At 50.8% G+C, this 15,071-nt stretch overlaps 1 protein-coding gene across 1 annotated transcript in view; it reads left to right on the top strand.

The window, feature by feature from the left end:
* The window catches only part of NOD2 (nucleotide binding oligomerization domain containing 2), a 35,593-nt gene that overhangs the window by 2,268 nt on the left and 18,254 nt on the right, over positions 1-15,071 (top strand). The window contains 3 exon segments of the mRNA XM_077751291.1: positions 4,465-4,931; positions 11,646-11,751; positions 14,096-15,065. Of these exon segments, the coding sequence (XP_077607417.1) occupies positions 4,473-4,931; positions 11,646-11,751; positions 14,096-15,065 (1,535 nt within the window). The 5' untranslated portion in view covers positions 4,465-4,472.

Below are 15,071 nucleotides of genomic sequence, written 5' to 3'. Positions count from 1 at the left end.
GGGGGGGGGGGAGGGGGGGTGAGGAGCCTGTGGGGCTTGAGCAGATGAGTACAGAGAGGTGAGGGGTCGGGAGGTGGGTGTCTGTTGCATGGGGCCTTGAAGGCTACTGTGAGGACTTCGGTTTTTACTCGGGGTGCATTGGCATCCACTGGAGGACTTTGAAGGGAGGAGTCACCTGCTAAGACTCAGGAGTTAGCAGACCAAGTTAGACTGTAGGGAGGCGAGGGCAGAAAGCATGGGGGGCGGGGACAGCAAGCGGACTGCTGTTGTCATTCTGGGAAGAGACCCTGGGGGCTTGTACCCGTGGTTTAGAGGCCGTGGGAAAATACCCGATTTTCCGATTTGAGGTCTAGTTTGAAGGTAGCATCAGGAGGATCTGGATGGGAGAGAAAGGTAGAATCAAGGTGGAATCGGAGGTGTTCGGCCTGTGCGCCTAGAAGTTTGGCGCTGCTGTCATCCGAGATGGGGAGCTGTCTATCGTGGATCTGGAATGTTCGTTTATGCTGATTATGTGTGAGATGCCCAGTAGGCAGTCGGGTAAATTTGGTGAGGAGGTTGGAGCCAGAGAGGAAATTTGGGGCTGGTGTTTAAAGCCGGAAGAGCAGGTGAGCTCACTGAGGGGGACACTCGTACAGAGGAGAGAGACCCGACTCTGGGGCTCTGGGCTGCCAGCATCAGCAACCAGCCAACGAGACAGAAGTAGTGGCCAGTAGGATGGGAGGAGTAGTCAGAGTTGGGGGAGTGTTTCAAGGAGAGAGAGAGAGAGAGAGAGAGAGAGAGAGTGCGCGCATTCTGATAGATGCCTTTGCAGGGCCGGCTAGGCCAGGGCTGAGAGCCCAGCAAGTGCATGGCCATCTGGAGGGCCCAGGAGGACGTGCCGTGCCTGGAGGACATGGGAGGGGAGAGTTGAGGAGAGCAGTACAGACAGCAGACAATGACTCCTGTTGTGAAGGGAGTCAGAGAATTGGGGTGAAGCCGGTGGAGGAAGAGAGGGAGAGACTACAGTCTGTGTGCAGGTGGGAAACGGTCTCCCAGAGAAGCTCAGGGAAGGGGCGGAATGGAAGAGAGCGCAGCAGGGGCGGGGCCTGGGCCGGGGCTGGGCTGGGGGGTAAGGGAGGGCCCCCGTGGTCGCCCCTTTCACTTGACTCTCTGTTTATGCCTCTTTTCTTTGCATGGGCCTCACCTTCCTCAAGGGAAGACGGTAAGGTCTCCAAAGTTGCAGTAACTCAAGCAGAGAAGAAAAGACAATGGAGATAGGATTTAGTCCGAGGGGGGGGTCTGAACAGGTGATAAGGGGGCAAGAAGCAGGATTTTAGGGGCAGTTTTTATGAAATGAGGGATGGCCGATCACCTCTTTTCTCTTGCTCCCAATTTAAGCAAAAGTGGGAGAAACTTGAGTGGACGTGATGAAGAACTTCCTGAGCTGGTTATTTGAAGACAGCAGCAGGGCCAGGTTTTCCCCCTGGATGTTTACAGTGAGAAAGGACAATGCCTGCTCAGAGACAGGGGTCTGGCCAAATCGATCCTTGGGGATTCTTCCTGCTCCGAGGTTTCTGGAAGAAGGCCAGGGAAGAGTTGGGACTTTCCAGCTTCTGGAAAAGGCCCCTTAAGGGCTGGGGCCTGGCTCTCCCTCCCGGTGTCCACAGATCCTTGATGTCACCACTTGGGTGGATGTGGCTCAAGCATTCTTGGCGTGTTTGGGAGGGGCCCCTGCTTGTCCCCTGGGGGGTGAGCACCGCTGTGGGTGTGTGTTGGGTCCAGGCAGGGGGTGGTGGTGGGGTGGGTGTCTCAGTGCAGGTCATGGGGATGCACAGGGCTTTACACCAGAGCTGAGGAGAATCCCCGAGTTCTGCACAGTGGCTTGGCCATCTCTAGCTTCTAGACCATCCTTTCGGGATTTCCCCGGGAGGGAGGGGGTTCTGGGGGTGAATCTAGACCTGCCGGTCCTGTGCCACTCGGCCTTCACCTTCGTGCCTAAGGCCTGCCCGCAGGTGACTTGGCCGTGCCCGCTCTGCCAGGGGGAGAGGGTGGGATAGGCCCTCCCGATGCTGAGGAGGGGGCAGCTGTCCGTCCTCAGACAACCTCTGGGTAAGAGGAGCGGGGAGCACCAGGGCTCATGTTAACTGTGTGGTGTTTTAAATTCCTGGAGGGCACCTGGGTGGCTCAGTCAGTTAAGCGTCCAACTTTGGCTCAGGTCATGNTTCTCTCTCTCTCAGAAAAAATAAAAATAAAAATAAATAAATTAAAATAAATTCCTGGTTGTGCCCTCCAGGCGTCGGGTCAGAGGGAGAGTGCCTACCCCGTTTCTGGGCCGTTCCCAGAGGGAGGGGGTTCTCTGCCCCAGGTCCCAGGCAGGGGTGGCCGTGGGGCTGGCGTTTCCGAAGCCGAGAGCCATGCCGGGGCCAGCCAAGCCCAGACCCCTTCCTACCTGTCGTCTCCTCTCCCCGCTCCTCATCTCTGCCTTCCTGACGCCTCTCTGCTCCGCAGTGGACACAGGGTGGAGGCCTGCGTGTCCAGAGAGAACTCTTTCAGTTCCTGACTTCCAGAAGCCTCTGCGCTGGGGGTGCCCTCGCGAGCTGCCGGGCACGCAGGTGACCTTGCCGCCTCTGCCCCAGGCTTCCATCCTAAGTGTTAGCGGCAGTCTGAGTTGGCGATGTCTCCTCTCCCGTCCTTTGGCTGGTGTTCGTGGACAGGCAGAGAATGTTCCAGCCCCTCCCCTTCCTCGGCGGAGTTTTGATTCACGCGCATCCCCGCACCATCCCCCGCGCCTCCCCGGGGCTCAGCCCTGTGCCAAGCTCACGGGTGCCAGGATGAGTAAGACCCAGGCTTCTGCTTCGGCCAAGAAGGAGGAGAGACACATAAACAGTAACGAGGAAAGTTGCAAAATCTCTAAGCACCTTGGCATCTGCTCCCTTGAGTATCTCAGAATGTCTCTGTTTTGTAAAAACAAGGAGGTGTTGCCCTTCTTTTTCCCTTTCCCTTTCCCTTTCTCTGGGCACTGTACCAGTCCGCGTCCCTGGTCCCCATGACAGTCGCACAGTGGAGCCGGCTGAGAGATTTTCTCTGTGCTTGGGGACCCTCGCTCAGATTCCCAGACCCCAGAGTCTGAAGGCTGAGCCCAGAGCAAGGCACTGGCAGAAGCAACGACATGTGATGGGCATGTAATGGGCGGCGGCGGGAGAGAGAGGGAAGGGAGGGCCAGGGGGCAGTTGGGAAGGAGGCGGTGATTACTGGGGTCCTTGCTCCCCTTGGCTTTGAAATGACTTAGTTTGTGCTATGATTTTTGCTTCACCTGGGCTGAGATTCTTTTTTTCTTTTTTTTCCTAATGTTTATTTATTTTTGAGAGAGAGACCGCGCGCTAGTGGGGGAGGGGCACAGAGAGAGAGGGAGACACAGAATCTGAAGCAGGCTTCAGGCTCTGAGCTGTCAGCACCGATCTCTGCGCGGGGCTCGAACTCATAAATGGTTGAGATAATGACCTGAGCTGAAGTCGGACATTTAACCAACGGAGCCAACCTGGGTGCCCCTGAAATTTTTTTTTAAAGTTTATTTATTTTTTAAGTTTATTTATGAGTGAGCATGCACGCATGAGTGGGGGAGGGGCAGAGAGAGGGGGAGAGATTCCCTGTCAGCACAGAGCTTGATGCTAGGAGTGAACTCATGAACCCACGAGATCATGACCTGAGCCGAAATCGAGTTGACGCTTTACCGACTGAACCACTCAGGCGTCCCTAGGTTGAGATCTTTGTAGCAAGAGTCTGCTCTGTCCCTTGGGGTTGCAGTGGGTTACCTCCCAGGCATGGGCTCGGGCCCCTATGGGGAACTCAAATTTGGAGGAGACTGAAGGCATGCTTTTTGGAATTACACTGCTTACGTTCAAACCCCAGCCCCACCTCATCTGCCTGTGAATTCTTGTACACGTCACTTGGCCTCTCTGTGCCTCAATTTCTTCATCTGTAAAATGGGGCCGATCATAGCACCTACTTCAGAGTGTTTGGGAAGGTGAAATGAATTCTCAAGTGGAAGCACCTAGTATGGTGCTAGCATTTTGTGTGTGCTTAGTAGATATTAGCTGTTACTGGACAGAGTGCAGCCATCAGCCTGAAGCCAGCCAGCAGGGGAGGGCCCTCTCATAAGGTCCCAAAGAGAGTTAATTTCCAGATCCCGTGGGAACCTGGCTCATACTATCAGCAGAAGCCTCACTAAACATCTTAAGTGAGGGATGAAGCCCAGATGTGGAAACCAGGCATCTTGATTTAACTCTTGGCTGCCTCAAACTTTCTGTGGGACCTTGAGCCAATTTCTTGCCTTTTCTGGGCCTCCATCTGTGCATCTGTATAATGGAGAGCTTGGGCTGGGTAATATCTGAGTAGATCTATGGCCTCCCCGGACTTGGAGCCCCCTCCCCTCCCCACCTGCCTGCTTCCGGAGGAATCCTATACTGATCTCACTCTCCTTCCCAGGTTATGAGATGTGCACGCAGGAAGGTTTCCAGGCACAGAGGAGCCAGCTGGTGGGGCTGCTGGTCTCGGGGTCCCTGGAGGGCTTCGAGAGCATCCTGGACTGGCTGCTCTCCTGGGAAGTCCTCTCCTGGGAAGAGTATGAGGGCCTCAGCGTCCTGGGCCAGCCCCTCTCCCACCTGGCCAGGCGCCTCCTGGACACTGTCTGGAATAAGGGTGCTTGGGGCTGTGAACAGCTCATTGCAGCTGTCCGGGAGGCCCAGGCAGACTGTCGGGGTCCAGAGATCTCCTGCCGCTGGGATCCCCAGTCTCCCCACCCGGCCCGGGACCTGCAGAGTCACCGGCCAGCCATCGTCAGGAGACTCTACAGCCACGTGGAAGGCGTGCTGGACCTGGCGCAGGAGCGGGGTTTCATCAGCCGGTATGAATGTGATGAAATCAGGCTGCCTGTTTTCACGTCATCACAGCGGGTAAGGCACTTCCGTTTTGGGTAATCAGAATTCAGAGGAAAAGAGTGTTTAGTCACCAAGAAAAATTTGTCTTTGTGGAGTTAGCCCTATGGGGAGAAAGATGTGGTGGGATTCTCCCTAACTGGGTAGGCAGGCAGGTAGAGGTTGGTCGGAGCCTGCTTTCTGTGACCTTGGGCTTCTCTGTGGGAACTCTCCATCCCTAACTTCCCTTTCCTCACCTAAAGCATCAGCTGAGTTCCTAGTTGATTTGTCTCATGCTTAGAATGACGTCTAGCACGCAGACACGGCTCGTTTCCATGAGCTGCTCTCAGTTCTATCACCAACGATATCCTGTATTGGTATGCTTTTTTGCTCTCTTAAATCCACAGTTTGAGATCATGAGAATTCGTTAAGTTGTATCTGGATTTAATAATTATCATGTTGTGTTTAGCATATAATTTAATTTAGTACGTAATTATTCATTATTAATAAAAGCCTACTGAGGACTACTGTAGTGTAAATGTTGGCCCTGGATTTCTGATACGAACTTGCGTTGGCTCACAGACATTCAGAGTCGGCTGTAACTCCCTCTGAGAGACCAGAAGAGTGTCTGCTGGGTCCGTTTGGAGACTCTTTATTCCCTTTTCCCCAAACAGTGACCCTCAGGGCTCTTGTGATTCAGATGGAACAGTAGCTGACGACCCATTTGATATATTGGAAAACTGATGCCCGGAAAAGGGGCTTGACGGCAGCAAAGTGCCATGTTGGGCCTGGTACATTGACTCGTTTGTTCACTGTTAATTTATTCATTCGTTCATTGGGCCAGAATGTATGTAGATGCCTACTATGTGTCAGGTTCTTAGATCTTATTGGACCCAATAAATAGGCACTCAATAAATACTTGTTGACAAAGCACATGGGTTATTGAATGCTTTGGAGCTAAATTGCAGCTTTAGGATGGGCTGAATTGGGGGACTTTCTAGTTTTTATTTGACTTAAAAAAATGTATTTGGCATTTAGGTAAGTGGTTGAGACTGGGATAAGCCAGTCTGTCCTCAAGGCTATTTTATTTTTTTTTAAATGTCTTTATTTTGAGAGACAGAGAGCGAGCAGGGGAGAGGTATAGAGAGAGGGAGACACAGAATCCGAAGCAGGCTCCAGGCTCTGAGCTGTCAGCACAGAGCCCAACGCAGGTCTCAAACCCATGGACTGTGAGATCATGACCTGAGCTGAAGTTAGACGCTTAACCTACTGAGCCCCCCAGGTGCCCCTCAAGACTGTTTTAAAGCTAGCTCAAGGGGACTGACTATTTCCAGGGCAGATGTGCTGTGCTCCCCTCCTGTTACTCCTTAGTGCACGTGAAGCCTACAACTATACCCTGAGTACCAGCTGGCGCCGGGTTTGATGCTGGCCCTGTGGGGATTACAGAAGACGTGCTAGTTGTTGTACCTACCTCCGTGTCTCTTGTGATCTGCTGAGGGGATCAGGTCAGCCCATACGGGAAGTTAAAGAATGGTGTCTTGTCATTTTTGATGGAGGGTTCAACAGCGTGGTCTGGTCTGGATGCTCTGACGGGTTTAGAGAGGGCAGCCTCGGGTCTAGAGAAGACAGGGCACTAAGAAAGGGTGTCGTTGGATTGACGACAGAAGAAAATAAGGTAACGCGTGGGGCAGAGAAGAAATCATGACTGAACTTAGACAATATTCAGAACCAAACAATAATGAGACTCTGATTTATAAAAATGTATGGGAGACTGCAAGAGCGGAACGTAGAAGGAAATTTGTAACCTTAAAGGCTAATATTAGGAAGAAGAAAGGCAGCATTTTAACAAGCTAAGAGCCCGTCTGAAGGAAGGGCTCTGTGGGCCGCAGGAGCAGGGAGGGCTGGGACTGGGCTGAGGATGTGGCTGACAGGAGATCTGAGGGTAGTAGGAGTTTACAAAGGGTCCGGGCTGCCTGAGGTTGAAGGTTTTAGAATCCAGTTCTCTCTGAGCCGGTTTTGAGCTCTGGAATTCTATGGTCCTCGGACTTGGTGGCTTTCCTTCAGTCAGTGGCTGAATTTCTGATTCAGTGTGGGTGGTGCTGGTGGTGTGTCCAACTAACATATCTCCCCAGTCCGTATACTAAGTATATCTCCTTGGATACTCTCATAATCTGACCTCACATTTTCCTATAAAGAGGTGATTGCCATGGGTTGTCAGGTTGGGGACTGAAAAAGGCTATGGAGGGGCGCCTGGGTGGCTCAGTTGGTTAAGCATCCGACTTTGGCTCAGGTCATGATCTCGCGGTTTGTGGGTTCGAGCCCCACATCGGGCTCTGTGCTGACTGCCAGCTGAGAGCCTGGAGCCTGTTTTGGATTCTGTATCTCCCTCTCTCTCTGACCCTCCCCTGCTCATGCTGTCTCTGTCTCTCTTTCTCAGAAATAAATAAAACATTAAAATTTTTTTTAAAAAGACTATGGAATGAATCAAAATGTAAGTTAAAGAACCGTATCCCTGAAATACCCTGCCCTGCCCCTATTTACTGAGTGCCTACCATGTGCCAGGCACTGTCCTTAGCCTCTGTATTTATTATCTCTAAGCCACACTGCCACCTTCCAAGGGTGGAAAGGCTAACCTGTTTCTTCACAATGAACACTGGTGCCCAAATGAGAAGTGGCCCATCCTGAGTTCGAATCCTGGCTGTCCCCAGAGCTTCTATCTTTTCTCTCTGCCATGAAATATGGGGCTTCGTGGGGTGAACTCGCATGGGTGGGCATAGCGGTTGTTAGCAAACCTGAGGCTGTAACATCAGCTGTCCATCTGACTCGTGCACCCGCTGAGGTGGCCAGGGCCAGGGTGTCAGACTGAATTGCTTGACAATATTGCTTGCAATATTGACTCCAACACCTTTAACTTGGGAAACGTAGCATGCCCGCAGAGAAATGTATTGTGTCCTCTATTGTGGTATAAACGTGTTGCCATCACCCACGTGAAGGCATAGAATGTTACTAGTACTTGCCTCAATTGCATCCGCTAGCCCAACTTCTGGGTTAAATCGATTCTTTGCTTTTCATTATAGTTTTAACACCTTACACAATCATCCTCCAAACAGTGTGTTTTGTTTAGAAAAACGTGCAGCAAGCACAAGCGTAGCGGTGCCCAAAAAGAGGTAGTGCTGCCTCGTCTTCTTGGATGCAGGCTCCCTTTCCCTTCTCAAGTTTATACGGGCTCCTGCTAAGAAGTCCATGGGCAAGGTCACTGGTGAGTCCTGAGAAATACAGGATTCACCACAGCTGGAGGATCTGGTAGGGCGGATGTGGGTCAGGGGCCAGATGTCCAGCAGGAATATGGTCAGAGGAAGTGGGCTTTCTGCAGGTTCAGCTGTAAGCTTGTCAAAGGCTCTTCCAGCTCCCAGGAACAGGGCAAGGCCAAACACTTCTGTGGGGTGAAATGGGTGTCCTCAGCTGGCCCAGGCAATAGGGGTCAAGAGAAAGAATGATATTAGCCTGTGGTACGGACATGCCAAATATAGATAGGGTCTAGAGCCAGGCCTTCCTGGACATCTAGGATATAATTGCCCTCAGCGTGTCTGAGTCTTGAGCCACAATGCCTCGACTAGGGGTCCTCTGCTTACAGAACAGAGCCATCATCCCGAGATTTCCCTTTATCATCCTCTTGTGTTGGTTTTCCACAATGCTGTGTCTTCCTTTTTCTTGGTTTGTTCGATTCTGGGAGATCAGATCTCCTGTCTGCTTTAAAATGAGTATAGAGGAGTTAAATTTTAAGCTCTTCTGTATCTCAAACTTTCCTCATACTTGATCAGTAATTTGGCTGGGTATAAAATTCCGACTTGGTCATCATTTTTCTCTAGAATTTGGAGATGATTACTCCCTTATCTACTGTCTTCCAGAGAAGAATTGCTAGAATCCCAAAACTATTCTGTAACTCTTTCTGGAGGCACGTAAAATTTTATTTTGGCCCTTAACATTCTGAAACTTCACAAAGATGTGCCTTAGTGTTTCTGCATATTGTACTGGACACTCAGGGGGCATTTTGAACTTGAAAAGTCTTGTATTCATTTTCTTGATTACTTCATTGGTGATTTCTTTCTGTTTTCTCTCTTCTCTCTTTATGGACCTACTATTTGAATTTTAGGACTCCTGGACTCATCCCCTAATTTCCTCATGCTTCTTTTCTGTTTTCTCTTTCTGTGTCCTTTTGCACAACTTCCCCTATGATATCTTCAACTTATCTTTAAAGCCTTGCATTTTTCACTTTTGCTCTCACTTTTCATTTCCAAGAGCTATTTACAAATGTTTCTTATTATAGCATCCTGTTTTTGTTTTATGGATGCAATTTCTTGTCTTACTTAAGGATCATAGTGATATAGTGTGTTTTGTGGGGTTTCTGTTGTTGTTGTTTGTTTGCTTTGTAGGGGGTAGATATCTTTTCACCCTGCATAACCTTTTTAGCTTACAGGTTGCTTTGCTCTTCTGCACTTATTTGGGCTGAATCTCCCATACTGGATGCTTTCTTTGGGCATCTGATGATCCTTAGTTGTCTGCTTGTGATGGAAATAGACTCTAAAACTTACTGGAAACTCAGAGGCTTTAGATGATACTTGTCCAACCTGAGTTTCACTGTAGATGTTTTGGGAAGTGGTGGTATGTGTATCTTGAGACCTTTCCTCCTAGGTTGGTCAGGTTCCCAGTGTATACGTCACAGACCTCCTGCCCAGAGGTAAAGGTCTGATCGCCTGGGTTGTGGGAACCCAGTGAATAAGAGGGCTGGGTGGTGACCATACTGGGGAGAGGTCTCAGCATTCAGTACTCATTGTGTACATGGCCATTTAAACCTCCTTCCTTTATTGTACCTGATGTGTCCCAGTCCATGGACCCTGTTTAAGCCTTTCCAGAATACAAATCTCCACACTTTGCCATGGCAGGTTGCTGTTGACTTGGAGTGGGGAAAGGGAAGTGGAAATCTGTTTTATAAACCACTTGGGCTCAGCTCTCCTTAATTTGACCTTTTCCTTTGGTTCTCGAGTACCTGATGCTCTTTTTTTCTTTCATAAAAATATTTTTTAAAGTTACTTATTTATTTTTATTTATTTTTGAGAGAGATAGAGAGCAAGCAGGGGAGGGGCAGAGAGAGAGAGAGAGATAGAATCCCAGGCAGCCTCCACCCTGCCAGTGCAGAGCCCAGCTTGGGGCTCGAACTCACTAACAGTGAGATCACGACCTGAGCCGAAATCAAGAGTCGTATGCTTAACCAACTGAGCCACCCAGGCGCCCCTGTACCTGATGCTCTTAATTCCAGAGACCTTTACAGATTCTGAGATGTACGTTGTGTGCTTTTCAATCCGCCCATTGTTGGCTTAGGGTTTGGCCTTGGGCTCTACTGAGCCTATTCCTATTTATTCATTTGGCAAGTCCTTACATACATGCTCTGTGAACCAGTGAACAAAACAGACAGAAATCCGGGAAATACTCACATTCCAGTGCAGGGAGATGGATGATAAGCAAAAGGAGGCAAACGGCAGAGCATGCTAGGAGGTGATGTGTGGAAGATACGCAGAGTGCGTCCGAGGGTTCAGGGTTGCAGGGGGTGGGGGGAGTGATTGCATTTTAAATAGAGTGGTCAGGGAGTTCTCAAGGAGGGGTGATATTTGAGCAAAGGCTTGAAGGAGGTGAGGGAATGTGTCATGTGGATAGCCGGAGGAGGGGACAGCCCTGGCAACGGCTCACTGGTGGGAGCATGCTTGATACGTCCAGAAAACCCAGTGCTGGTGTCGAGTGCAATGAGCAGGGGTTGGAGCACTAATAGGTGAGGTCAGAGAAGTCAGCAGGGTCACGGACATGCTTTTGTCTGTTTGGAGCTTTGTGGATTACTGTTTAACTTGGAGTTAAAAAAATATTTTTAATGTGTATTTATTTTTGAGAGAGAGAGAGAGACAGAGCATGAGTGGGGGAGGGGCAGAGGGAGGGAGATGCAGAACCCGAAGCAGGCTGTAAGCTCTGAGCTGTCAGCACAGAGCCTGATGTGGGGCTAGAACTCATGAACTGCGCGATCATGACCTGAGCCAAAGTCGGATGCTTAACCCACTGAGCCACCCAGGTGCCCCTGGGCTTTTTCTTATTCTTAAATTTTATATATAAAAATAAACAAACAAACAAACAAACAAACAAATAAATATATGAGCAACGGGCAGGATGGAGTTGACGTTAGCTGGGAGGAGGAAGGCTGCAGGTTTGGGGGTGGGCGTAGATTCGGGGCTTCGTTGTGGGTGTGTTACATTGGAGGTGTCTATGGGGCATCTAAGCAGAGATGGTGGTAGGTAGTTTCCGGTGTGCCTGGCCAAGGTTCAGGGGAGCGGTTCCAGTTGGAGATGACAACGTGGGAGGCTGTGCTCGGAGATGGGATTTCAAGCCCCAGGGCTCCACGAAATCACATCTCTTACAAATGATTTGCAGAATTGTTTTCCTATCCTTGCAGGTTTATAGATTTATGTCTCCCTCCCCTTTTTTAAGATATTCATTCACCCTTAGTGGGAACGAGATTGGCTATATGTGCCCAAGTGCTGTTTCGCACATAATACCATAGTGACTTCTTTAATCTCATCTTGCTGTTTTGACTGTTTTTCTGCCCTTTTATCTGGAGGGAGAGAGATGTGTAATTGTAGTCATCTGTGGAAAGCTTCCCACACCTCTCCGTCAGCCTTTCTGGAAAGACACCGACTTTTGCTTTCCCCACAGGCACGAAGGCTGCTGGATCTTGCGACAGTGAAGGGGAATGGGTTGGCTGCCTTCCTTCTACAACATGTTCAGGAATTGCCCGTTCCGTTGGCCCTGCCTTTTGGAGGTATATATATATATATGTATGTGTTCTCAATTCACCAGAAAGGGAAAGAAAGGCTGTGCAGATTCCAGGTTGAGAACGAAACTCCAGAGGGACACATGTCCATTAGAATTCTACTCACTGGCGGTGCAGGCCTCTCTAAGACTCAGTTTCCTGATTTCAAGGATACCACCGCCACTGGCTCACTGGGCTGGTGGGACAAGTGAAAGGGCCACCATGTGTGGTGGTCAAGGTAGCTTTTATTCCTGAGCGGCACCGTGATAACTGGAGCTATTGCACACTGCAGCCAAGACAGGTGTCCCGTGCTGGCCAGGGTCTTATCGCCTTCACTGAAAAGGGTACATTTTTGCGATAGCGCTGTTTTCTCTTGATTTCTGTAGTTTATCTACTCACTGTCAGAAACCACAGGACCAAGCGTAGGTAGATGATGTGGTATCTCTCGTTGCACATGGTTCACCAACCCAACTCAGGGACGGGAGGGGCTGGGATACCTCACGGGCCACATCTCCGGGGTCTTCCCATGTGCTTTGTTTGTGACAATCTGGAGAAATGGCTGTTATTTTCCCCTGCTTTACAGGTGTGAGACCTGGGGCAAGGAGGGCGAGTGACGGGCTGGGGACGGTGGGTCTGGTTTTACGTCGTCTCCAACGATGCGTTCCCTTTTCTTGGGAGAAGAGATGGTCAGGTGTAAAGAGAGGATGCAAGCTGGCCTGTCTTGTTCCCACATCACCCCTAGGAATCGCTTATTGGCCGTGAGGGTCCCCGAACTGTGGGTGGCACTAGCAGATTTGTCACCCCTGTGCTCTACCCTCGGGGCAGTGAGCATCCCTGTGGGAAGGACGGTCGAATCCTGTGCTTGGCACCTCCGGGTGCACCGTCTCCTCGGAGAACAGAACACAGACACCCATGTACAGCATGAGCTGCTCAACACAGAGTATGGAGCCCCGGTTGGCCCTTGGCTAATGTGTGCTGTTGATGTCACCAAGCACAGCTGGCTTTCATGCACTTTAACACCATTTTGTGGTGCAATAGCTCCCAGGGTGACCATTCTGAAGTTGACGGTTGACTTGTATTTGTGTTTAGAATGAGAGATACCTTTTTCTCCCCCCTCCCCCCACCTGGAAAATTTTATATTGTTGGTGGCTGGAAAACCTGCATTAAGAATCAGGTATTAGAGAAAAAGGTGTAGATCTTATGGTATCCATTCAGTGCTCCTGGTATATCCAGAGGGCATTAAGAGCCACAGTAGTCATCAGTTCTGGGAACAGAAGAGGAAACACAGACATAGGGTGACTCCTTCGGATGCACGAATCCCGCGTTAGTATGCCAGGAGTGCTCTGTGAGAATTACTAGTTCACGTTGGAGTTGAGAACAGATGGGCCAGTATTTGGTCGGGAGAAATGAGGCCATGATGCTCTAAGGTTCCCCCACCATAGGTGGGGGGGGGGAGGCTGTGGACCACCACTTCCTCATTCCCAAAAAGGGAACTACCCTCTGAGACAGGAAATGGTTTGTTCACATTGGTTACTGGGATAGTAAAGGAAAAGCAGCAGCCCTGCGGGCACACCCTGTGTTGCAGAGGGCCCATGAAGACGATGGGGAAGTGAATCTTGATTAAAGAATCTTGTCCTTGTGCTTGATCCCAGGCACCCTAGTGACCCTGAGACTATTCAGTGTTAGGTCCACTTGGTCATCCAGGATCATCTCCCCATCTCAATGTCTTTAGTTCAGTCACATTCATCGAGTCCTTCTTAAATTTGATTTAATTTAATTTATTTGTTTATTTGAGAAATAAACAAATTAGTGCAAGCTAATGGTGGGCCCAGCTTTCAAATTCAGGTGTATCTGTCTTCAGAAACTGGGCTCCTAGGCTCTTAAACTTTGTTTCTCTTTAGAAAGACACAGCCGAGGTTGAGTGGTGAAGAGGCTCATCTAAGGCTATCTAACCAATATGGTGGGACAGACATTGGAATGGCGTTCTTCTGATCCCAGGCCAATGCTCCTTCTAATCTACAGATCTTCCTGATGTCAGTGATAATAATACCACTTGCTAACATCTTTTGAGCGTTTTGTGTTGGACACTGAATGAAGCACTTGACTTGAATTATCTTAATTGATCTATGTAAACCCTATGAGGTAGGGACCGCCATTTTCCCACTTCACAGGGGAGGAAACCAGGCTTAGGAAGGTTGCATGACTGCCATCAAAGCCCGTAGCTTGCAAGTGGACAGCCAGGACTGGGGCACGCTGGCTATTCTCTCCATGCAGAACATCACATTCCCCTACCCACCTGCTCTGTCTGCTGGCGTCTTCCCCACGATCCTGCCTCATTTACCTCTTCTTCCAGATGCCGCATGCAAGAAGTACATGTCCAAGCTGAGGACGACGATATCTGCTCAGTCTCGCTTCCTGAGCACCTATGACGGGACAGAGAATCTTTGCCTGGAGGAAATATACACAGAGAACGTTCTGGAGATCCGGACAGAGGTGGGCGTGGCTGGACCCCCACCGACAAGCCCTGCTACCGTGGGCCTGGAGGAACTCTTCAGTACCCGCGGGCACCTCAACGAAGACGCTGACACCGTGCTGGTGGTGGGCGAGGCGGGCAGCGGCAAGAGCACCTTGCTGCAGCGGGTGCACTTGCTGTGGGCCTTGGGGCTCCACTTCCAGGAATTTCTCTTCGTCTTCCCGTTCAGCTGCCGGCAGCTGCAGTGTGTGGCAAAGCCGCTGTCCGTGCAGACCCTGCTCTTCGAGCACTGCTGTTGGCCCGACGTTGGCCATCAGGACGTCTTCCAGTTCCTCCTTGACCACCCCAGCCGCGTCCTCTTAACCTTCGATGGCTTCGACGAGTTCAGGTTCAGGTTCACGGATCGCGAGCGCCACTGCTCTCCGACCGACCCCACGCCTGTCCCGAATCTGCTGTTCAACCTTCTGCAGGGCAACCTGCTGAAGAATGCCCGCAAGGTGTTGACCAGCCGTCCGGACGCCGTGTCGGCTTTCCTCAGGAGGTACCTGCGCCTGGAACTCAACCTGAAGGGCTTCTCGGAAGAGGGCATCGAACTGTACCTGAGGAAGCGCCACCGCGAGCCGGGGGTGGCCGACCACCTCGTGCGCATGCTCAGAGCCACCTCAGCCCTGCACGGCCTGTGCCACCTTCCCGTCGTCACGTGGATGGTGTCCAAGTGCCACCAGGAGCTGTTGCTGCATGGCGGGGGGGCCCCAAAGACCACCACGGATATGTACGTGCTGCTCCTGCAGCATTTTCTGCTGCGGGCCTCCGCGCCCGACTCGGGCCCGCGCGGCCTGGGGGCGGGGCTGCTTCG

Source organism: Crocuta crocuta, unplaced genomic scaffold (assembly GCF_008692635.1).
Source record: "Crocuta crocuta isolate KB4526 unplaced genomic scaffold, BGI_CrCroc_1.0 scaffold124, whole genome shotgun sequence".
In the NCBI taxonomy this organism is placed as follows: domain Eukaryota; kingdom Metazoa; phylum Chordata; class Mammalia; order Carnivora; family Hyaenidae; genus Crocuta; species Crocuta crocuta.
Note: the sequence above shows the minus strand (reverse complement) of the source record. Positions and strands in the feature narration are given on the sequence as shown.